Genomic DNA, 25,995 nt, shown 5'->3' on the forward strand with positions numbered 1-25,995 from the left:
GGTTTTTAGAGGTGAAAAGAGTTATGGCAGATGGGCAGATGGGGAAGCACATTTACCATTCTCTTCTCCTATTCCGAAGCACTTTGCTAGAGCTCTAGAAATTTAAGTCATCTCCTTCAGTCCAAAGGTGGAAAGATTAATATGCCAGACAAGATTGCTTGAAAGATTTAGGCAGCCTTCAAGAGAACAGTTTGTAATGTAAACAATGGAGATAAGACCTCTTTTGCTTTCTTCCTTGTAATTTCAAAAGATTTATCCCTCCCTCCCCCCTCCCTCTTTTTGATAACTTGAATTTGCTGACTGCATATTTTGATACTTGCATTTGGTGTTTTTAATCATTTGTTGTCTACTTATTGTCAGACTTTGTTTAGAAACTCTACCATGCTTCTTCATATTTTACATTTGGTAGAGATAGTCATATATTTTCAATCCACACTTACTGATTTACTTCTCAGTAAATAAACAACAAGTTAATAATTTACATGTCTTTTAACGGTAAAGGATCTCTTTACAGAGGTATTTGCTTAATATAACAAAATTGCTGAGTAATATCATAAATGAATAATTGGTAAATTATTTTGTCATTGGTTTCCCAAATTAACTTGTGAAACACAGGTAGTTTCTAAGCAGTTTAGGACATAAAAAGAAATTAGTTCAGTAGCGGAGATTCTGGTTTACTTGAGATATGATAATTATTTTCCATCATTCACCATACCAACACATTTTAGCTTCTTTCTATCACAAAAAAGGACAATGCAATAGCAGTATCAATTATTATAACACCTTACATTTGATCATCATAATTATCCTGAGAAGAATTATGATAAGTCTTCATAGGAAAGAATGTGGAACAAGAAGTTGATCAGGAATCATCACTAAATGAGAAGTGATATTTGGAGCTAAAAGGAATGGAATTAAAAGAGTTGATTATGCAGCTCTTGGATATAGAATTTTGGTTATTTGTTAGATAATACATCATAGAATATCAAGCCATGAGTTGAAATGTAATCAGTGAATAGGTTTTCTGCTAAATATAGAATTATGCAATTATAATTTAAACAGTCATTTGCAGATGATATTATGTAGACAGAAGATCCATACTCAAGATACTATAGTAAGAAAATATTAGCCATTGCATGCTTTCTCTGATGGATAACTGGATTTTATACCTTTTGTATATCAGTAGCATTCTTGCTAGGACAGAAGTATTCTAATTGGATTATGTCCTGAAAGCATTCATTATAGTTTCTTCAAGAAATTACCATCTTGCTCATAACACCCCCATTAATTATTTTACTAAGATTCAAAGATCTTTCTCTCATATTAGTACAACATGTACTAAGAATCTTTGATAAGAAAAAACTAGCTGAGGGTAACATGTTTATAAAAATTTGATGGATATATTTCTTTTCCCATTCTGTAGTTATGAGTGTGCCGCCTCAATCTCTAATGTACCTCACATTTGGTGCTACATTTAACAGAACTTCACAGTTTTTATAAAAATATATATTAATCTTTTCAGTCCATTAATATACCTGTCTAATCAAATTTTTAAAAAATAACAGAAAAGCAGGAAGAGGACCTTCAGCACTTTTATTATTGCAACTCTAGTCTTAATTTATCTGGTTTTCAAGTTTAAGGTACTGTTAAAAGTTTCGGTCCACAAAAGATTTGTTGCTTTTAGGTCAGATGATTTCTATTGATAATAAATAACTCAGTTATATAATGTTCAGGAAACTTGCAGGCATACATGTCTGATATTTTACATTTCAGTAGACTATTTTAAAGCATTTAGGACTTTAAAATTTGGGATCTAAATGCAGGAGGCTAAGTTAAGTTTCCTAAATGAAGAATAATTGTAGAACATTGTGTGGAACTTGGTTTGAGAGTATATCACTAGGGAAATGGGTAGGGATTTTTCTCCTTTTTAACTTCAGGGAATGAACAGTATTTAGAATCTTTGACTGAAATTCAAGCCTTTTTACCATGTAAATTTTAATATAAATTTACTGACATGCTTTTACATCAGAGGACTGACTGAAAATGGATCTTAATGTTTAAGTAGTTGGATGGTATATTTGTTATGCCATTAACTTGTTGAATGGTATATTTCTTAAATGAAGGGAGAATTTTAAAAAACAAACTAGAGTAGCATACCAGCATTAATAATCTTAAGGGATTTTATAATATGTTGTAGAGAAAATACATTAAAAATCTAACCTTGAATTGCTAGTCTGTAATAAGGTGCATCTTACATTTAGTTGTTGGAAAGAGGGTCAGTGGCAGCTGTCGTGTGCCCTAGCCTCAAAGAAAGAAACCTGACAGATGGCAACTTCTCTTGAGTCCCATTTGGGGTAGAGATCTATGGGACTTTTGCTTACAGCAGCTAACTACTGCTTAAACATGTATAAATATGTTTTGAGTGTTTGCTCATAACTTTCTAACCTCCACTCAGTCGTCAAATGTTGGTATTTTATCAGTCCACAGTGTAAGTTTTAAACAAATGTGCTTAGGATTCCAGCTTGTACACACACTGTTTGAAAACCCTCAGGGACAGTTTACACACTACCCTCATTCAATTCAGGTACTTGTACACTATTCTTAAACCTAGCAGTGACTCGTGGGTTTTTATTTTTTATTTTTTATTTTTTTGCTTTTTTTTTAACGTGCTAATAGGCACATCCTTGATGAATGTCAATTTAAACTCAGTTCAGGTATCCAGGTATAACTCAGCCAAACGGATTTTAAAGCTGCATATTACTCTCCAGCACGCAGTGCCTCAGACACGTAGTGGCATTCTGTATATTCAGTTATTACTACTGAGCAAGATCGCAGGGGGGGGTTCCTGATAATTATGTATTGTAAGAAATTTCTATATATAGTATGTGTATTATGGTTATATACATATATATTATATATGTAATCTTAAATATTTGAAAATGCCACTACCAAGCCAGCACAGCTAATGTCAAATACATTCCTACTTGCCTCTGTAAACAGAGCAGGGGCAGCTTCTCAGTCTAGCTGTGGTTTCTTCTTCATCTTAGGTACTTTTAAACTTGAGCACTGGCCCTTGGATGTCTGACCTCTACATTCTAGTTATGCAATGTCTCTAGGAATTCTGTGCACTGGCCACTGTGATGGAAGCCAATGGGTCAGACAGGCTCGAGTTTATTAGTAACCCTCCTGCCAAAGTTGATGTAATATGGCAAGTGGTGTAAATTTTTCAAATAATCAGCAGGAGCACATATATTGTGGAAATGTATGATCATTTCCAAATTTTAGCCCTTTTCAGGTATTTCACCTCTAGTTGCCATACATTGATTATGAATGTATTGGCATTTCACAGCTCTAATAGTGGGTCTATTGGTGAACATTAAAGTTGGTGTGAGTAACATACTAGCATAACTACAACTGGTTGTACTGGCATCAATTTCACTGTAACTATACACTAATGATGCTTCTGTATTATTATTTGATGCTTTTACACTTTAGAAAGTTCTCTGCATGTAAAATATGGAAAAATGGCATTTTTACAGACCTCTAGAAATATAAGTGTCATGGAAAAATAAAGCAGGAACCCCCTTTTAAATCTATGGACCTCATTTCAATATACTGTTTACAGTTTGACGGAATTGTATAAGTTAATATTTCTCTTGTACTGTAGCTTGTATTTATTTACAGATTTTTTGTACTGTGTGATTTGAACTTTTTTTGTTCCTTGCTATGATCAACATTTTATGTAGTAGAGCACTTATGATCACAAATTAAGGTTTTTGGTTTGATTGCACTACATTTAATTTTTAATGCAGTTCTGATTTTTTGACTGGACTTAATAAGCTGTGTCTTAATATATGTGATAAGTACTTATAAAAATTTAATTCATGTGGTTCTCTCTCTCTCTCTCTTTTCATTGTATGTCAAAATGCTGATTCTATTGTGCATGTATAAGGGTTAAACAACCCTCTTGTATTTGGCCATGTCATTTTGGAAACACATTCCCAGCTGTAATATGTATGGTAGTTTTCACTGGATGCTAGACTTTTCAGAACCACTATTCTTCTAATAAATTTTGTTGTGAAAACCTGAATGTTTTAAAGCACTGCTTTCTAAAGTGTCTTTTTAAATAATAATGATAATGCTTTTCATGATGTATTTGTCTAATGGAATATTAAAGTAGATTGATGTGCTTCAATGAGCTGAAGCCACAAATGTATTTGAAAAGTCAAACAGATGCCTATGAATGCAAATATCTGCTCTGGCAGCAAAATGTTTACATCAGTTTTAGAAACGGGGGGTCTTACATGAATTTACCGAATACAATTCTTCCCTCAGAGAAAAATTTGGATTATAAATAATATTTGATGAGGAATGTCACCACAAGATTGCCTATCATTTTCATTTCTTCTGAATATTCTTTCAGTGCAGTAAAATATTTAGTATATACTGGTGCACTGTGAGCTTTTTCAGGATCTCTAGATGTGATAAATCTCAGACCTTATGATATGTAATTATGTTCAGAAGAAATTATCACTACATGAAAATAATGGATGAATTTATATCTATCTCATTGTATCAAAAAATACCCCTGAAATCAAATGGAATATTTGCTAATGTGCGTAATGTTAGAATTATATTTGCCAACAATCTTGTGTTTATTTGCAAGACAAGAATAAAGTATAATGTAGAACATTTAAAAATTAACATTCCTGCTCTTTCTAAAACAACTTTTTAATTCTGTTCTTCGCACAGGGTGATTCGCTGTATTCACCCAATAGTCATATTATTTCTATAATGGTATCTGTCTCATTTTGACAGCTTGCACAGTTTTCAAGTTACATATAGATCATTGTTTATTCTAGTTTTATCTCTGGTATAGAGTTTTTAACACAATGTTCAATTCTCATTAATTTATTTTATGAATAATATGAATTATCTTGTTAAAACAAGTGGGTCTGGGTTCATGTGCATAGGCAGCCAAGGACTATATTCTCATACAAAATGCTATAGCAATAGAAAATCGCAAAAATGATTATATTTTCTTGTCTTTTTAATGGTAAAAGAGTATACTCAGGAACATTGGAGAAATGAAAAATACCCCTCTTTTTAGTGTATCCCATAAAACAGAGATATAGCCTACATTAGTCAACAAGCAGTTCCTGTTCAAGAATGGAGTGGGTCAAACTGTACAGCAAGAGGCTGGTTTGGACCTTCCATTTTAAGGGCATGGGTTGCCAAGTGCCTTTGGCAGGGTTGTCTTGCTTTCTTTTTAGCTTAATTAAGCACATGCCACTTACAAAGGTACATAATCTTCTGCACTCTATTTAAACGCAACCAGTTTTTCCTTCCATGCCATTTCCTTGGATGCTGGATTGCTATCAGAATTGCTACCTTCCAAATGCCCTACAACTGGTTCACAGGAACCAGCTAAATAACACCCCTGCCAGGTAAGGAATTCAGTAGGATTTTTAGATAATTAAACTAACATTTCTTCTAATATCCAGGCCTCATTAGGGTGCCACAGAACTTTACAGCTTTGCTTTTTAAGAGGTTTTGAAATTGAATGTTTAATTGCAGTAGCACAGAGAGTTAGATATACATCACTGATCTCTTCCATATCTACATTTAGTATATTTACTACAATACTATTCTCTTCATAGTTCCCATCCTTTGCTGAAAATAATACCTTTTTCAGACAGTGTTCTGCCTTATTTTTTTAAACAGATCACTACAATATTGAAGTGATAAAGTGAAACATAGACATATTTTCTTAAATTTGAATTCTTGTTTGAAAGTGAGCTCTAGTGAGCAGGGCCATTGATCAAGAATGACTTTTCTGTTAGGTAGTTTTTTAAAAAAATAACACTGGGCTAAAATTATCCATTGTGATGCCAGTACAAATGTGCGTGTAGTATTTCTTCAATAATCTGTTTTCCTTTGTCCCACATACTTTAATGAGTCCATCTTGATTGTACATATTCTAATCTAGATATAAAGATTTCACGGTTCATTTTCTTTGCTTGGAAGTGACTATATAAAGCTTGTATGGTTTGTAAGCAGTCCAGGAGGTGAAACCATATTAACAGAACTCTTTGGAAATGATTTAGGAACTTCTAGGAACCAGGAACATCACAAAATCACATTAGAGGGTGATACATACCAGTAGAAAGTTCAGTTCGAATTAGGAACTGTCTTATATAACCAAGAGTGTTTCTACTTAGTATTTTATGGAAACATCATACATCACTTTTCTGTTCAATCCCTTGCTTCTGGAACATTCTGGATAATTAATCTTAACTGAACTTAATTATATTGTGATACTGTATGGAGTATTTGTCTTTTATCAATCTCCACTGCAGAAGAAACAAATCTTAGCAGAAAAACATGCTTACATTTTGAATAACTTTGTACATCCATTAGAGAAAAGCCAGGATTTCCTAGATGCCCGTTCATAGACTGAAGATTAAAAGAGTAATCCTGTGCTGCTGCAGCATAATAAAAACCTTAATGAACCAGATACAGTCCCCCAATCCCTGGTAGAGATTACTTGTTGAAATAATAATTAGGGTGTGTTTGTTATGCTGCTTGTGTTCAAACTTATAGAATCAAAAGAACACATATGAAGCAAGGACTTAATTAAGAGGATGAAATCTTCATAACTCTCATCCTTCCTATTATACTTATCAGTCTGTATGGAAACATATTTTTGACCACTTTTGTGGACCACAAATATTGGAGTCACTGCTTCTCTCCCCCCACCCCCCCACGCAAATGAAATAGAGTTTTGGATTAGTTTCTTTCCTCAAAGGATTTTCTGATATTTTTAGTTCCTTTCAGCAGAGCATTTCTCATGTCCTTTCAGGTGCTGCTAAAACTTGATGTTTTTAATTCTGAATGCTTTTTACTTAGATACATATTTTCATTGAATTTTAAAAGGATTTAATTTCCTGCTCCATATGAGTTGATAAGTAAATTCTGAGTGAGAGTAATACTGTTAGAAGCATAATAGGCATAGTAGCCATTTTCTTTTATGATTTGTATGCTATTGAATGCAGTATTAATATTAGTATTAGCTAACTTGTTAGCAAATGTAGTTTCCTTTAAGAGTAAACCCAAATAATCTAATTATTAGAAGTTTTTACACCTCTTGCTTTTTGCACAATAGCTCATACCTTTGAGACAGTTCGATGTATTGACAAACTCCAAGCTTGCCTAACTGTTTTAGGTATTTTTCTACTAAATGCACTGCAATTCAACATTAGCTGATATGTATTTCACTGATATATCTCACTAGTCTTCATGATTACATGTGAGAGAAAGAAAAAAAAGATAGGTAATAGAAGACACAACTTCATTTTCCCTCCTCCTAATTCTAATGTGCTACTTATAAAATCACTCCTTTTCATGCACTGCATTGCAGTAGGATCTCTGCATATTTCTCCCAACATAATATGGGTGTTAAGTCAAGGCTTCTGAAGAAATTACTCTTCAGTTATGCACTATCAGTTGAATAAGGAGTGTTATACTTGTGATGCCTTCTGGGAGCTTTATTTCAATTATATACTGAGATGTTGTTTTTGAACAAGTGTTAAGTTTAATTACTACAAATAAATATCATTGAATTCAATTAGTAGCAAATGACACTGCTTCTCAAAACAAAGCTTACATTGTGCATTTTCTGAAATAATTTAGAAAAATCAAGTATTGGCCCATAGACGCCATTGACTCCCATTGTTTTTGTTTTGCTTTTTAATTCATAAGTGGATCAGTTGCACTGTTAGCTGTTGTAGTTGATACAGGGGTATTTTAAATGAATACATCAGTCTAGATTAAGTGTCCATATATCAACCCTTCCCAAACTGGTGTCCTCAATATGTTAAAGCTATAATTTCAGAATTCTAGCTGTGAATTTTAACAGTGTAATCTCTACACTCTACTTGCAGTTGTATATTTTTATTTGCTTTAGAAGCTTATAACTGCCACCTTGGATGGCATATGGTAAAAACAATTAAAGCAGAAATAATACCCCCCCCCAAAAAAAAATTACCAGGAAAAAAAGCCGCCTTAAAAGACAAAAAAAAGCTACCAGGCCTGTCACACACCTCTATGGCCTGGGGAAAGAGTTAGGTTTTCAGAATGCTTTTGAATACAGGGCCTGTGAAAAAAAAAAGGTTCCCTAAACCCCTTCAGTGGCATTGCTTATAAATGGGATCTGAACCATGCCATCTCTGTCTGACCCTATAAGCCAGGTAGAAACTATAGTTCCCCAACATTTCCGGCTTTGTGGACTGGCGGGATGGGGAGAGACGATGTTCCGTGTGAGCTTCCTAGGAATAACAGTAACCCACAACCACACTTTGCCAGGAATTATCCAGAACCAAAGACAAAATACAGAAGGATGAAAAACAATGTAATCTACAAAATCAACTGTAACCATTGCAACTAATTATACATGGGACAAACATCACATCAATTAAAAACCAGGATCTATGAACACCGGCTGGCCGACAAATGCCATGATCCTAAATCCTTAATCTCTACCAACACCAACACCAAACAGAACCAGTTCAACTGGAGCAACATATCAGGCACGGTACTACCTGCCACGCTCATGAGTTCATTGAAGTCTGGCACTCCATAAGCAATTCCATCAACAGACTCATTGACCTACAACCAGCCTATGAACCCCTCAAAATCCAAGTCAACCACAAAACCAACCAGAGATAGCACCAATCCTCAAACCCCCCATGCACACGCACTCCACCAGCAGTTCACCTCCCAATGACCCTGACCTGATGTAATCTCCTTATCACAAGATCCATCACAAGAATAACTGATGATTCACAGCTGACCCAGCACAAGGCCCTTACTTGACACCCATACCTGAAGCCCTTAAAAAACAAAAGAACACTGACATTGACATCCCCTAAACTCTGCTGAAGATGTTACCTAGCTGGTAACAAAATGTTTGGAAACCAATCCACAAATGTCACTATATCAAAATAATTGAATGTATTATGTGTCTCATAATGTTTAAAGTTATTCAATTGTCAACTTTATTAAAATTTAAAAAAGACCAAAAGAATTGTGCAGGGCGTAGTTTTTACTATTATATTCTGTGGAAGTGAAAGTTGGACTTTGAGATTCAAGATAGAAAGAACATTGATCCTTCGAACTAGCTCTTGAAGAAGACACGTGAAAATACCACAGATTGCCAAGAAAACAAACACCTGGATCATAGAACAAATGATCCAGAGTTCTCATCTGAAGCACAATTGATCAGGATCAAACTAATCATGTTCTGAATATATGTTGTTAATGATCGGTACATTGCATAGTCACCCAGGTGTTCAGACTGGATTTGGTATTTTTATAAACCTATTGACCTGGGATAGGTACCTATATCTTGTTCGATGGTGTTAAAGATATTGTTGCAGGATGGAAGCTATTCCAGGTAAAATTGCCTTTTGCAATTATTGTTGATTATTTCTGAACTTAACTGAGAAAAGTAGAAGGAATGAGGAAAAGAGGACAGCCAGCCGCAGGGGGGATGGGCTCAGTTACAGCAATGAAGGTTGCCTCATTGAAATACTGGAAAGAGGAAGATCATCCTGGAGAAAGTCTATCTATGGCGGCTTAAGAGTCAACACTTTATGGCATGTAATCAAAATGTTAACCAGAATTGTCTTACTATATATACTTTTGTAGCATGCGATGCTTAGTCTCTCTAGGCTTAAATTGTTATCTTGCGATAATGATGAAGGTTTTACAAGCAGGGTTTTTTTTTGTTTTTTGTTTTTGGTTACTTAAAGCTTTTTATGAATTTATCCACTTGTAGACTCTTATTTATGATTTATGTTATATAAATGCTATATGCTCTTACGGTTTTATCCATGGAGCCGCTTGTAAGGCAGTGAGTGGTGTTTGTACTATCCTAACAGGAGAAAATAGGAAAGCCCCCAGTGTCCTTGATGAGCATGAAAATTAGCTGGACCATTGTTCAAAGCCCTTGAAAAGGAAGCAGTACGTGGGTTAATGTTTCAGCATGATAAAACTCCCCTAGTTTTAAAGGGATGGACTGAATGATAATGTTTTTCAATTAGCCACAAGAAGGCTGTTAGATGCGTCACAGCTGGTGGTTCAAATATTGTATGGGAAAAGAGGGGGAGAGCAGAACACTCCAGAATGAATGTGCTCAGGTGCATGTGTATTTAGGTGAGAGAGAATTACCCATCTGACTTGGGTTAGATGTGGGCAGAATATAAGAAGGCTATTTTTTAAAAATAAAAAATGTTACAACTCTTAACTTGCAGGCATGGTAAAATAATGATTAGCTGTGCCCATGAAAATAAAGCCAGCAACTTCTTAAGGAAATATCTCAAGTCTTTACAGTAAACAAAATTTGTTTGATTCTCTTCCCTTCAAATCCTGGAGAACCATCCCTGTTTACATTTGGCACTGGATAGGGGTAAGCCTTTTCCTTGTGCATTCCCTTGCTTCCATAGCGTACATAATGAGCCATGGTGCCACAGTGGTTAGAATGCAATACTGCAAGCTGCTTCTGCTGACTGCTGGCTGCCAGTAGTTTGGTAGTTTGATTCTCACCGGCTCAAGGTTGATTCAGCCTTCCATCCTTCCGAGGTTGGTAAAATGAGGACCTAGATTGTTGAGGGCAATATGCTGACTCTGTAAACTGCTTAGAGAGAACTGTAAAGCACTATGAAGCAGTATAGAAGTCTTAAGTGCAATTGCTTTATTTAGAAGTCCTTTTCAGTTCCATTGTTTAGCAATCAATCCATTTTAGGAAGATGAGGCATATGAAGCTACAGCCCAGGAATATACTTTTGATACATTGATCAGCCTTCTTAAAAAGTAAAATAAAAATCACTTACAGAATTAATATATGCACTTTTAAAAAAATAGTTTTATTAAACATTACAGTTTGAAAGATAAAATATAATACAAATTAAGAAAAATAAAAAATAGAATGTGCAAAAAAATAGTAAAGAAAAAGAAAGATATATAAAGAAATGGTTTTCCCTTCATCGCAATAATTATACACAGTTGTAACTAATCATCTTCTCTTAAAATACAGTAAGTGATTTCTTCCCATATCTCATCCCTTACCTATAAACAAATCCTTAAAACCTTAGGACTGGCACATTTCTAATCAGCAAAAGTCCATTAAGGTTTACCAGAAATAACCACATATCTGTTTTAATTTTGATCAAATAAAGCAGCTTTATATTTCTTCCCTTTATTTTTTAATAACCTTGAACTATAACCTCCTCAAATAATTATCTAAAATTTTATTTTTGTTACCCCATTACTTTGAATGGGAGGCAGCTGTAACTCCAGCAGGGTAATGCTAGAGCTGCCTCTGGTAATCAGTTAGATTTTTGAAAAGCATAAGGCAGAAGGGAAATAAATAAATCTGAGATGGTATATAAAAATCTAGGGGTGTGAGATACAAGCTTATAGTTTTACCTTGTTCTTTATAGATCTATAATTGTGATGCTTAAAATGATCTGAAAGGAACAGAAACACTTAGCCTTGAACTTTTGTTCTACCGCTGCTTCTTACATACCTGTAATCTGAAACTGATTTTCCAGTGAAATAAACAAAGGTGGAAAGGTTAGATATATTGAATAGTGAGAAACTTTGGTTGGAGTGGGTGATAAAGTGTGCTTTTGTGTGTGTGGATATACAGCAGTTCTGCTATCAAGGAACATTTACTTATTTCCTTTCCCTTCCTGTAACTGGTATAAAATCATACTCCTAGGTTTTATTAAGCAAGACAAAAAATAAGTGTGCATCCAAGTGAAAAGGTTTTTTGTGATTCTGTAACCATGAGCTAAACTGACTATATTTAACCTTTAAAAATTTTATTCCAATGAATAAATCCTCCAAAACATCCAAAGTGAAACTTGCTATTGTTTCTAACCAGCTATATCTTCGATTTCCATCCTAAAACATTTTGTCAGGGTATCGATTTTTTGCAGCGTTCTCTATTATCATCTGTATGCATCTTTCAGATCAGAATCAGAAAAAAAGATGAAGTATAGATGTAGATATTTCTGTTCCCATTCTAATTGAAAACAAAATCAATCAGTGGCAGATCTCTCTTTCCACCCATCCTACTATGTAGACAGTTTCACAGTACAGCAAATTCTGAAGCGCATTAATTGTGGCACTATGACTGTTGCATGGCAACAGTTCTGTTTGTGGAAATCATAGCTTGGCTCTTGATGTTCTATCATATGCTCGTCGACAAAAATAGATTATTTATTTATTTATTCTGTGTGTACACCGCCAAATCAATACAGACTCATAGTGGTTTTTCAAAACAGTCAGGAAAAAGCATCTATAACAATAAAACATACACAGTAACTATAAATAAATTAAAACAATCAATTATTAATTAAAATTATATGAATATTAAATTGATTATAATACTAATGAAATAAAATCCTACAAAACTAAATGCTAACTTTTTTTTTGGAGTGGGATACCTTTGAATCAGTGTTGGTTCCTGGCAACTACCTGGACAAGCCCCTTGGCAAGATTTCTGAAGTGGTTTGCCATTGTTTGCGTCCTAGGGCTGAGAGAGAGTGACTGGCCCAAGGTCAGTAAGTTGGCTTTGGGTCCAAAGCAGAACTAGAATTCATGGTCTTCCAGTTACTAGCCTCTATCTTAATCACTACAACAAGCTGCCTCAAATAATAGAGTAAAACAATAAATTTAATACATAAATTCATGGTAAAGATAATAATAACAAACTATTCATGGAACACTCTGGAAAAGTTTCCAGAGTATTAACAGGGAAAGAGTGAAGTTTAATTCTAATTTAATTGGCTGCGGCGGCTCTGCGCGGCCCAGCCCCCCCCCCCCCTCCCTTGCGGGGAAGGCAAAACCAGGAGCCGCGCCACAGGCGCCTGCCTTCCCGAGCCAACTCCTAAAAAATAACTGCTTCTGACTTGACTTCCATTCCCTACTTCACAAAAGTGAATGTGGGGAAAGGAGTATATAACAAACTATATTTTGAGGAATGGGGTCTTGGCGTCTATCCCCCCATACTGAATTAATAACACAAAAAAAAACTTAAAAAAAAAAAAAAAAAAAAAAATAAATTAATAAAAATCCCCATCCCCCCCCCACCCCCCCCCCCACCCCAAACCCCCCCCCCCCCCCCCCCCCCCCCCCCCCCCCCCACACCCCTTGAACAAATCCAAATGACTTCATGAGAAGCCATATCCCATTCATATACTTTAATTCCATTCTGAGTACTTGGTGCATAGCCTCCTTGTTCTGGGTGTCTATTCCTTATTACCTTTTTCTTCTTCGAAATTAAAACAAAATTGTATTACATTTGGGTGACCTCTACCAGATGTATCTTCTTACCACCAAAAAACCTGAGTAGAACATGAAGATATAGGGTAGCTCAGTCACATTTAAAAACACATGAACTTTTATCAAATAACTTTAGATTGGGTTATAAACATGTTAATTCATTATTATTACATACTTATAATCTAGTCGTTCATAACTCTGACTAGTGGAGGTTTTCATAGGCTAGGGCTCTGAGTCTCCCTTTTGCCTGTTCTCACCTGTATCTCTGCAATCCCGTTTTCCTTAATTTCCTCCTCTCTCTGAAATATAAACTGGGACAGGGCAGCCGAGTAGCCATACTTTGATTGGCATTCTAACAGCCAGTCATCACAAGTAAAAACATCATTTTTAAAAAAGGTGAAAGCCTCCTTCTGCAAGAAATTAGAAGAGAAAAATAACTTTCTCTTGTGGGAAAGTTTTTATCAGAAGTAAGACTAAGTGAAATGTTTATTTACAGTATGCATTTAGTAAAGTCTGCATTTCAAGTTTTTGAGAGCCTGGATTTAAAATCTATTTTTCCCTTTGCTTTTGTTTTTGTATAGGAAAGGAACATTTATAAATAGTGGAAAAGGATAGTAAATGCATATTGTTATTGTTTATTGATAATGCTCTTAAAGTTTATATTTTGGGATGTCTACTTTTCCTTGTTAAAGTGTCAAGCACTAGTACTGAATAATCTGAAACTAATTTCCCTCTGGGGAAATTTTGGCTATAATGCAAGACTACCTTCAAATGTGCTGGAGGATGTTAAATCATGATTGCATTTTACTGAATCCTTGGCATGCCTTTGCAGCTTCAATCTGAAAAAAGGCAGCCACTTTTTTTGTGAAAACATTGAGACAATACCTTTGTTATAGTAACATAGGTTTTATTTTTACTTAAAGGGGTTGGTGGAAATTAAGGCTACAAATTATACAGTTTATATTTATGAAACAATAAAAAGTGTAGTTTGGAGTCCAGAACCACTTCTGTTTTGACATGGAGCTTTCAAGATTTTTGTTACCTAAAGAAGCACTATCGGCTGTCAAAATACATGGTTAATGTCACTGAAATTGCTCCATGAAGCTAGCCTTAAATAAACTTACTTAAAATTAAAGTTCAATATAGTGTCTAGCGTTCCCCAGTGTGCTTATGATTGAACCCTCCAAATAAATGAAATTATATTTATAGTATTTAAATTCTGCCCTAGGTTTTCCCCCCATAGTTTTTCAGTTCTGTATTCATGAGGTATTGTTGATTACTGTCACTCAATAGAAATATAAAACTATACCCTACATGTGATTCTAAATAGTCATATATATTTGTAAATTATAAACATAAACATATAAACATAAAAGGTTGCAAATGAAAATAACTAAAGGACAGATAAACAAAGTAGATAAACTCCTAGATAGTCATAATTTCTTTATTTTTAAGAATTGTACATAAAGAGTTTGTAAAATGAGAACACTATAAGTTGTGGGGAATGATGTGTGCTAATGAAAATTCTCAAGATACACACACACACACACAAGTTAAAATGATGATGGAATTTTGTGCTGATTGTATTCTTTGACCTTTGATTCTTTGAGCACAGTAAGGCTTCACAATAATAGTTTCTTTGAATCTGTGTATATATAAGGCACACATTCCATTTTTTTCTACGCTTATCTACTTTATCAGGTTGTACACCAGCAGGTTTTATGGTTAATCTTATCTTAATTTTCATTAGTTATTCTATGTTTAAGAACACTAAATTATTTTAGGGCACTACAAGGTTCGGATTAGGCTGCTGTTTTTCTTTTTCTTTTCCTTCCTCCCCTTCTTTTAGCTTATTAAGTATAACTATCACATTATTTATCTCATAAATTTACTGTATTAAAATTATTACTTATTATATTACCTTTGAGCTGAACAGATTAGGATAAATCCCCAAATGGAAAACTTAGTAAATGTAGTTTCTATTGCAGGCCAACAAATCTAAGGTTGTAGATCCAATATATATATTTTTATTAGAATCCTGCGATTCATCACCACAAATGATAGAATTAAAATGTGTATCTGCACCTGAACTTGATGGACTTCATGTTTCTTCATGCTCCTTCTAAATGCAGCTGGAGGCTCAGTGTGATTGACCATCATGCAAAAGCAAAATAGGGATAAGTTAGAATTAATTCTGTGGTATTTAATTATGTTTAGGTAGACTATAGTTTTGTAATGTTGAACACTACATTACTTTGTGCCCTTATTTGCAATAAGAATTGGTATAGCCTGGAAACATGCTTACTGTACCACCTATTCTGCTATTTGTAAGAATGGAATCTGAATAATCCGAATATGAAATGCTTTTTTATATGAGAACAATAAATACTCTCTCTTAGAAAATGAGCAGCACAATAGCTCAGTAGTTAAGATGTTGGGCTTGTCAGCTAGAAAACCAACAGCCCAGGTTCAAGACCAGGGCAGCACACAAGTGGGCCTGTCTTCCCTTGCTCCTGTCCTCCACAGCAATTCAAAAGCATGCAAATGCAAGTAGATAAGTAGGTACCACTTTGCTGGGGAGGAAACAGCACTCTGCGATGTCATTCTGGCCACATACCATGGAAACGTCTTCGGACAACATTGGCTCAATGGTTTTGAAATGGAGATGAGCGTTGCCCCCTATGGTTGGCAATGGCTAGTGGAATAAAATCCACAGGGGCTCCTTTCTTTTCCTTAGAAAATGAAAGGTATCTTTAAGAAATAAATGAAAGGTGAAATTGCATTTTCCTTGAATCTTCCAAAGACTAAAAGCTATTTTTTTATTCAGTTGTTATAAGTACTATAGTTATGACTGCTGCCTTCTTTAGGCTGATGTATTTTTCCCCCCCCAAGATGTTTGCACACATGAAGGAATTTATATTTTCTTAGGATTTTAGCCTTTGATGCAGTTAAATCTTGCAGCATGTTTTGAAGAGATTGTAACCACATGTTTAGAATGATACATTGTACTGTATTGTCTGTGTGTTTAGAATCAACAGTAATGAAAATAGCTTATCTGGTGTTATATACTTTGTAGATATTATCCAAGCCAGTTTTTAACTTATTAAGTTTTGCTCATTAGATTTCTACCACACCTTTCTTTCAGGAGTTCAGGGTACTATGCATAACATTAAAATATATATATAAAGGTTTCCCCTACCAAGTCGTACCCCTTCCTTCAATTTTTACTCACAGAAATCACCCTGAAATAGGTTGGCCTGAGAGAGACTGAAGAGCAATTGCTGATCAACAGCTTTCTATAAACATTTTTGGGAATATTTGATCTGGATCTTCCCAGTCCCAACTTTTATATCACACTGGCTCTGTATAGCTTGTCATTGCATACTAATTTGTTAAGGTTGTTTCTCCCACCTCATTAGATTCACTCCTCTTAAGGGTTATGTTGTAAACAGGGTCGTATTCAGATAGTAGTAATGCTTGAGTTATACATAGACAGAAACCAGAAATGAAATCCAGGCAAAATGTTAATATTGTTTGGAACTTTGTGTTACCTACTTGCTCAATTACAGTAGAATTTAAAGAAACAGTCTTTTGAAAGAATTCAGTTGTGAAGAGAATTGTGAACAATTTATGCTGGGAATTTTGTTCCTGAATTTTGTACTATACTGACTATTTCTCTCTCTCTCTCTCTCTCTCTCTCTCTCTCTCCCTTTTTCTTTAGTGAGGAGACAGCAGAGGCAGTAGCAATAGATTCTCTTGGCCAGCCAAAATCTCCATTGGAAAAAATTATGGTCAGACTCTGCCCATACCACCAGAAACACTTCGTCCGTGTCCTGAGCAACATCTGCACTGAAGTACAAACAGGCTATGAAGGCCAGCAGTTATCTGGACCTGAAAACATGGATGTGTCTACTTGTAGTTCAGGGTGCAGCCAATATCATATTGAGAACCAGGAGCGTGGAACTTCGTGCTCTGAGTCCAAACTCCCTCTACTGCTGGATGCTGAACAATCAGAGGCCCGTGGCTCTTTGCGAATACTATGCCATGCGCTGAAACATGCTGTAGAACTGAAATCTACAGACAGAAGAGAAAATTGCAGTTCTATTGTCAGAAGAGATTTCCCTGAGCTTCCAACTATTAGAACAACTTCTGTAAGTCCCAGAGATAGTCCCACCCAAGGGTACCTCACTGCCTCCAATACCCATCACTCTATTAAAAATCTGGAAGGGCAGAACTCTGCTACTGAACAAGAGACGGGGTCTAGGAAAGGTGAAGAGGACAAAGATCAGGTGCAAAGTAGAGGTTTACTGGGAGGCTACGTAGCTGTGAAAGCAACAAATGTAAACATTAATGAGGAAAATTTAGAGAATAGGGTGAATTCTTTAAAGAACCCTTTCAGAGCTTTCCCAGAGGAAACTCGAGAGCCAGCTTTCACCACTAGCTCTCCACGGAGAGCAGACAAAGAGAATGCCTTGCAGTGCAGCTCCAAAGCCTCTACACACCAGGATACTGAAGTCAATGACCAAGAAACAAGATTGAAGGTAGAGAATCACTATCTGGCTTCAGGAAAAAGCAAGGGAGTCTGCCACATGCATCCTGGTGACAAGACTCATGTGGAGAATGCCAAAGACAATTGGTTGCCTATTAATTCCATTCCAGCAGTGCACCACAAAACCACCAATGGGCACTCCCGGGTAAAGAGTATTTCAGCTTCTACTAAAAGTACACGTAAAAGCAAGAAGTCTTCAGGACTAAGAATAAATGACTATGATAATCAATATGATGTTGTCTATATTAGCCAACCAATTACAGAATGTCACTATGAGAGCAAAAAGACATTATCGGCAAGAAAGACAGCAAGGAAGAGCACTCGTGGATATTACTACAATGGTGAATGTTGTGAGCTTCCTACTATCCGCACCTTGGCCAAGACTCCGCATTCACAGGAGAATGGGAACATCCTGGCAATGCCTGAGGTGCTAACAAGTCCTATCCAAGGCATTTCTCTTCCTAGTGGCAGCTATTTTGCTGCAGCTGAACCTGTGGATAGCAATGATGATCAAAGATCTTCCACAGCAGCCCCTACTCAAGAAGATACCTTCAATGAAATAAGAGCTGAACAATGCCCTTATGAAAGCATCTCTTCTGAGGTCAGTGTCCTAAAGCAGAAGGAAGCTAGTCTTGTTGAAGAAGCTACTATGCCTGTTTCTCTATTTCCCTGCCCTGTTTTTCACTCAGATAAAGACAGCTTGTTTGGGTCTTCACTGCAGACAATGACTGTCTCTTTCCCTCGAGAGAATGAAGGGGACTTGCAAGACAGTACTGGCATCTTGGAGGCACATAGCTCTGGCTCTGATTCTTATAACAGTAATAGACCTAAAGAAAATAGTGACAGTATAGCAGACTCTGTTGTACATTTTGTCTCAGAAGCTGCTAATGATAAAACAGCTTCTACGTCCTTGGGAAATGTGACTATCCCAGAAACTCCTGTTCTGATAGAGCCAGAACCCCATGTTAGCGTGGATCTACTGATGCCTGAAGTATCAGCCAATAGCATGGACTTATTGCCTCCACTAGATGAGCCTGCTTCTGTTGTAGATGTATCGCCATCTATAGAACCCCCACTACTTTCCCCTATAGACTTGGCAGAACCCTCGGTAGTACCATCCGCTTTTGATGGTCTGGACCCTTGTATGACCTTTCCTTCAGAGATTCCCTATATTCCCAACAGTGTATCACCTGTACAGCTTGTTGCCAGCCCAAGGAGCATGTCTCCTGTAATTCATCCTACCAGTGGGGTGCCTGAACTTCTTACTCATATTGACCGAGAACCTTCAGAAACTCTTTCTGCAGAATCTTCAGTGGTGGCAACTATCAAAATGGATGTGGAGCTTCCCCAGCTGCTTTCCAATTTAGAAGCAGCAAAGCTGCCTCTCAGTTTGGATTGTACTAACACACACAAAACCACTATTGAAAATTCCCAGAATTTGAAAGAAGGACTCTCTGTTGAATGTCAAAATGTGCTGCCCATTCTGGCTGTCAATGAAGATAAGGGAGAGAAAAATATAATTGATACGATAGACATCAATGAGACCACCAAGTCTGATGAGGAAGTGGAGGCTAATAGTGAAACTATAGTACAGCCCAAAATATCAGAAAAGGACAAGAAAGAGACTTCTTCCAAAACAAGCATAGACAAAAAACGAAGGCAGGAGAAAAAAACCCACACTGTTTCGGATCGCTGTCTTCGAAGCCAGCAGTCTCTGGCGGCTACAGAAGACAGTGCTGAACAACCCTGTTCTTCCGATTCTCTTCAGCTTCCTCAGCTACAGATAAAGCTTTCTAAAAGTCCTGGTGCTAAGCGTTTTAAGAGAGAGGTACATCTTGATGGGTCAACATCTGTGTGTTTTCCTAATGACAGATGCCATCACACAGTGCTAAATGATAGTAGCAAATCTACTGAACAGCAGGCAGACGAGAAAAATGACATCACAATAAGGCAGACCTATAAGAAACTGATGGCCAAGGAATCTGTAATAGAGGGAAGCCAGAATGGAGAAGATAACAAAGATAAGCCAGCAGCAATGCTTGAAATTTGCTTAGAAGCCAATTCTGACAAGAGAAGTGTTCATGTTCCAACAGAGATGCCTGATAAAACCAAAAAGCAAGTCGATTTGAAGCCAGAAAGTTTAGAGAATTCTGACGGTCCTATGAATATTATTGAAGTATTGTCCAACCAACATGAAACAAGTAGCTTCACGTGTCCTGGTAGCAAGCATGCACAGCCAGAGAAGGCAATGAAATCTAAGAAACCAGCCCTACAGTTCTATAACTTGAGGCACACCCCTACTGCAGTTCACGTGGCTACTGCTACAAAAAATACATCAGAAAAAGTAATTGTACAAGCAAACTCTGACATCATGACCACATCAGCAGATCCTGTTGTCACAGATGAACCAATTGCAGGAAATGAAAACTCTATTGGTTTTAACAGCATGAAGGTACTTTCTGACAAGCCCAGATTTGTGGAATGGTGTGCTGAGGAAGACAACCAAGAACTCATCACTAACTTTAATACCCAGTATATGAAGATCCAGAAAGGCTGGATTCAGCTGGAGAAGGAGGCTCAGCCAGCTCCAAAGGTCAAGAATAAATCTGACAAGTTGAAAGAGATTTGGAAAAGCAAGAAGAGGACTCGAAAATTTAAAGGATCCACTGAAGTCCAGAAACTGTCCCCTGTTCAGATGCTTTTCATGAAGGGTTTTGATATATCCAATATCTGCAAATGGTTTATGGAGACAACTGAAACCAGATCTCTGGTCATTGTGAAGAAGCTGAACACACGTATCCCAGGAGACATTCCTCCCATGAAGCTTCCACTACAGAAGGGTTGTTCTTCTGGCATCTATCCCAGTTCTCTCCAAGCAGAGCGTCTAAAGAAACACTTAAAGAAGTTTGCTGCCATGACCCCAGCAAAAAATACTATAAAGATCCAAAAGCTGTGCACCAGACTTCGAGAGAATGGTGACCAGACTGAGTCAGAGCAGATTGATGGTCCAAAGCAGACATCTCCTCCTGAAGTCAGCTTGGCACAATGTATTGGACCCAAGAGCATCCAGCCTTCTCCTAGCATGCCGGTGCAGACTAGCTCACGGATCTTGAGGAAATATTCCAACTTGAGAGGCAAACTTCATGGATTCCATAGAGTGGTCAAACAGGAGAGGCATGATTGTGTGTCCAAGCAGCTCTTGGCCGAAAGTAGTTCAAGCAACAAGAGCATGTGCATTAAACCTTTGATGTCCCCCAAGTTGGCCCAGCAAGTGAAAGCCATCCAACTTCCTACTAAATCTACTCCGGTTGAAAAGGGAGGAAAGGGGAGAAAGGGGAAAGGAAAGTTACAGGAGGACACCTCTGCTAAAGGCAGCCTTCAGCAAAGCAAAAAAAAGACACCGAATGAGAATATCAGGACACCGGCTGTGCGGCAGTTGAGTCCTTCAAGGAAGGAAAGAATCCCTGTCAAGAAAGTCAGTAAAGTGAAGCAAGTGGGAGCTCCGGCTACTAGAAAGCACACAATGGCAGGAAGAAATAATAAGCACACCTCTCAGAATGAGAAGTCAAAGAAACTAACTGACTCACGACCTGGGGAAAAAAAGGCTTCCACCCACACGGGGAAAGCCAGTACCAGTCAAAAGGCCAGACTGCTTGCTAAGCAAGGGCTTATGAAGGCTCTAAAGGAGAAAATAGTGCGAGATCCCCCCAGCCAGTCTCTTAAAAAGGCAAGCAGCGAGAAAGCTCTCACCAGGTCAGTGAAACGTATTCAGGAGAAGAAAACTCGGAACAAGAGGAAGCTGAGGGCAAAGAAAGAATCTTCTCCCAGCAAGCGCAGGCGGCTGGATGCAAAGTAGCAACGTCTTGGGTAGGAAGTGTGTCATAGAAACTCTCCCTCTTTCTTTCAGTAGTTCCACTGCTGAACAGGGAAGGAGGGAAGGGTGCTTGGGTCTGGCTAAAGGCCATCTTCCTCTTGCTTTTTAAGGAGCCTTCGATTTGTGTTGCATCTAGAGAGGAACACCATTTTTCTATATCACGGAGAAAGAAAAGTTGAAAGTTCCTGGAGTTGAACTGGAAGCATGGCGGTTTCAGTTCAAAGTACAGTGCCTTATTTATCATGTTAGGAAACAAATAAATTAGTCTGCTTGATTTGAAGCTAGCAGTTTATGGGTTAATGCACATGCCCTTGTACTGTAATGGAAAGAGAACCACCTGTTATGCACATCCCACAGAGTTTGATGGCATGACTGCTAAGGTTCATACGGAGCGTTTCCTTCCTTTTGTGCATTGTAGCATACTGACACTGTTTAATTCGTGCAGGGCATTATGAAGCCAAAACCCAAAGCTGTTTCCTCCTCTAATTATCTTCTTTACTAGCAGGTTATAATGATGGATTTTATTATTAAGTTATTAATAATTACCTATGTGATGTAACTTTGGGCTTTAGGGTTTGGCTGTAAGCTAGCCAGGATTTGTGTCAAAAAGATCTTTTATGTTTTCGGTGATAGTCAGCCATGCTTGGCCTACCCAAGAAACTAGTCCTGTTGGATGAATGGAAAATGTTACCCTAAATAGAGATTGCTTGCCTCGTTTAACATTGCTGTAAACCTTAAACACCTTAAAGGCAATTTTTTAAAATGCTGCCTCAATTTCTGTTGGAATAGTTCTGAAATGCATTTACCCCAAAATTCCTGGGGTGTTTTTTAGGGGGGATCCCTGTTTAAAATACTTCTGAGTTCATAAGCATATGGTGATGCTAAAATTAAGTATGGATCTCAGAGAAAAATACCTGTAAAGAAGAAGTATTGGAAGGTGCTCCTTGTCAGATATCTTTCATTGCTGAAGATTTTTAAAATTTCTTTACTATGAAGTTGTTGCAAGTTTCTTTTCCATAGATTTCTTCAGGTATCTGAAGGCTTTTTAAAAAAGTAAAAACATGACAATGCTGGTTGTGAATAAAGTAGCAGCTGGAACTTTCTGGTACTTTCACAAATGTATGGGTTGCAACTTAACATGAAGTAAATTTCTTTCTGCCTTCCCCCAAGAAGAGTGTAGGCTCATCGATTATTCATTAATTTTATATGCAAGTTGTCTGGCTTAACCTTCAAAGTTTAATTTGTGTATTCTATAAAGATAAAGGTGTCATCTTTCTTTAAAGAAGTCATTCCTATGAGAATACAATGTACTTAAAATGCAATAGTCACTTTTCCAGTTCAGACATTTGTTTTGGATAAATAAGAAGGGAAGCAATGTTTCCTCAAAAGAAAACATCCTGTCTTGTGCTGCTCATTTGCGGGGGTAACAGTGACTCCTTTTGCTCTGAGGCTGGAGAGAAAAGGTAAGGACCAGCTTTTTATTTTTGTAGCTCTCGCTAAGCACAACAAAGGCCTAGATAATTGCTTAGAAATTTGTGCAGACCTCCTCATGTTTGCCATGTTTGACTCCTGAGAGCTTCCTGTGAAGGCCTTCAGATAGTTTGACCTTTCAGAATAGCTTGCCATGGATACCAGACGAGATCAACAAACTCAAAACATCTTTAGGCATGATTGTATTAACTGGCCTGAACCAGTCTTTCCAGGCAGTGAGGGGGTTATTGAATATAAGAAAAGATAAACTTTGGGGAGAATGAAGGTGTGAGGACATCGATTTTTTTAAAGGATAGAGAGTACATTAGCATTTCTACTCTTATACCAAAGCTCATTACTGCAGGCAGAAAATTGATAACTAGCTGTTGTAAAGTTTCTCATTGATCAAGGAAATTGGAATTTGGCATCTGAAAATGTAAAGCCCTGTTGCTTACCCAAGTCTGTGACTTGAGAGGGTGCCCTAAAGCTACAAGACATATCAGGGTGCACCCATTTTTATATAATATTTTTAAATCATTTGATTTTTAACTTCTCTTTTCATTTAAACCACCATGTATAAAATTAATTGTTGTAAGCATCAGGTTAGGCTTAATGTTCTCTGTAAAGATTCATATGAATTTGTCTGGTTGCTATTTTAATTGTAAATATCAAATGTGCTAGACATTCCACCAGGAGTATTAAAACTATTTAAGTCAATGTGTGAGCACATGCATGTGTGTGGTGATGGCAAGGGGTTGCAAAAATCTCTTTTTCCCAACTTTACATGATTACATTCAGATATGCATAAAACCTCCTGCTCTCTCTGCCCAGGGCTGCTTCCTAACAAACTGCTGGGTAGTTGGGGCTTCTTGTGGTACATCACTTTAAGCTAAGTGATTCTGATTTAGATCTCTGCTAATAAAATCTTTCTACAAGTCGTGCTGTCCAATTTCTTGTGTGGTCTAGAGTCTAAATGTTCCTTGTGTAAGCATTATGTAACATGCTTCAGCTTCAAATCCACCCTGTTTTGCTCTAATCTGCTGCTCATACAAAGTTGCATAACTCTGAGATATCGATCGGTTGCCAGGCCCAGAGTTGCTGATAGTTTTAGTTCAGCTTCTTCCTATTTTTTGGAGAAGACCATGCCATCCTACAATTAAGCACTCTTGGCTGCCAGCTGGACATACCTTTTCTATGTATACATCAAAATATTAGGAAATGAGATTAACCAAGCAGTTCAAAACAGTTTAGGTACTTTTTAAAAAATATATGCAACTTGGTATAGAGAGCTAATAAGTCTTGAGATAAAAGAAAACAAAGAGTTATCTAATTAGAAGACAGTGCTCTGTGCTTCAGTCCCTGTGACACTCAGCTCATACCTGGCAAGGATGTTGAGCCTCTAATATTCAAATACCTTTTTTAAAGAGTTCCTTCGGATGTCCTTCAAAACACTTCTTTTTTGACACTCAAGTCTCTTCATTAAAATGAACTTTGAAACTTGGCTTGTACTATTGCTGGGCGAGGCTTTTCTTTTAGAAACTACAGGACTTAATTATGTGCCTTGCATTCTATTACGAACATTTTACCTTTCCCCCATCTAATAGATATTAGATATGTAAGGTGCAGTTTCACGTTCTGATTACCGTAGGAAAAGTCCCCCAAACCTGTCCTGTTGTTTGGTTTTTATCATATTTGTATCTTATCCTCCTTACTGTGGTCTTTTTCTTTGTCTACAATTCTTCCAACTGGCATGCTTCCATTCTCTCTTAGTAATCCTACTCTTAGCCAAACTCTTGATGCTTTGCGGTTGGGGATGCTGTTGCATTCAGTAGTTTCTAGCAATGGCTGTATAGAACAGCTTAAACTCTTGTAGTTTATGAAGTGAAGAATTATACCTTCTGTGCATAACAGTAACTTCTACAACAATTGGAGCACTCACTTTTCTCTGTTAATGGTTTCTTTTTCATCCTGTCAAACACATATTCTCATCATGTATATACTTTTACTTTGAAATGATGATGATGAAGAAGTGGAGAAAATCATAAAATAGAAAGATGTGCAAAAAGAAGTAGAACAATTCTAGCAAAATAAAACATTGATAGTACTAATAGTAGTAAGCTTCTTGGGTGCAATTCCAAAACATCCAGAGAGCTATTTGAGGACCATTGACGTTCACAAAACCACCAACAATCAATTGCAAAAGATAGTTGTCCTTGACTTACAATCACAGTGGACTGGATCTTTGGCTGTAAGCCATTGTAGTCATAAATTGAGTTACCGTGTGACCAGAATTGATTCTACAACCATTTTTATCAGGTCATTAAGTGAGTCACCATGGTTGTTAAACGAACCATGGGGCTATTCAGCAAACCACATAGTTATAAGTGTGAACTTATTTTATCTGATGAGCATTTTTTGCCTGAAGATGGCAAAACAGTTGCAAAACATGATCATGTGAATATGGGACACAGCAACTGGTTATAAATGCAAGCCAATTGCCAAGTGCCTGAAATGTGAACACATGATTGCAAGGAGTGTTGCATCAGTTGTAACTATTAGGACAGACATAAGTAACCTTTTTTTTAAATCTGTCAACTTCAAACAGTTGTTAAGTAAGTTACTCATAAATTAAGGACTACCTGTATTTGAAACAGCTTATATCCTGCAACAGTTCCTTTTAATAATACTAAACAATATCTGCCTATCTCAGTCTTTGGGAAGAACTGAATAGATGAACAAAAGGGTTGGGTGT

The 25,995-nt window shown here is 36.9% G+C and overlaps 1 protein-coding gene across 7 annotated transcripts in view; it reads left to right on the plus strand.

Annotated features, from left to right (window-relative positions):
- Window positions 1-24,181, plus strand: part of LCOR (ligand dependent nuclear receptor corepressor) — a 72,800-nt gene extending 48,619 nt beyond the window's left edge. For all 7 annotated transcript variants that reach the window (XM_026672329.2, XM_087964689.1, XM_087964693.1 and 4 more), the window contains one exon: window positions 17,072-24,181. In XM_026672329.2, the coding sequence (XP_026528114.2) occupies window positions 17,072-21,755 (4,684 nt within the window). In that variant the 3' untranslated portion in view covers window positions 21,756-24,181. The remainder of the gene's footprint in view (window positions 1-17,071) is intronic.
- Window positions 24,182-25,995: the final 1,814 nt, after the last annotated feature.

This window comes from Notechis scutatus, chromosome 4, assembly GCF_049901735.1.
Source record: "Notechis scutatus isolate UNSWTSFEM ecotype Mainland chromosome 4, rNotScu1.2, whole genome shotgun sequence".
In the NCBI taxonomy this organism is placed as follows: Eukaryota; Metazoa; Chordata; class Lepidosauria; order Squamata; family Elapidae; genus Notechis; species Notechis scutatus.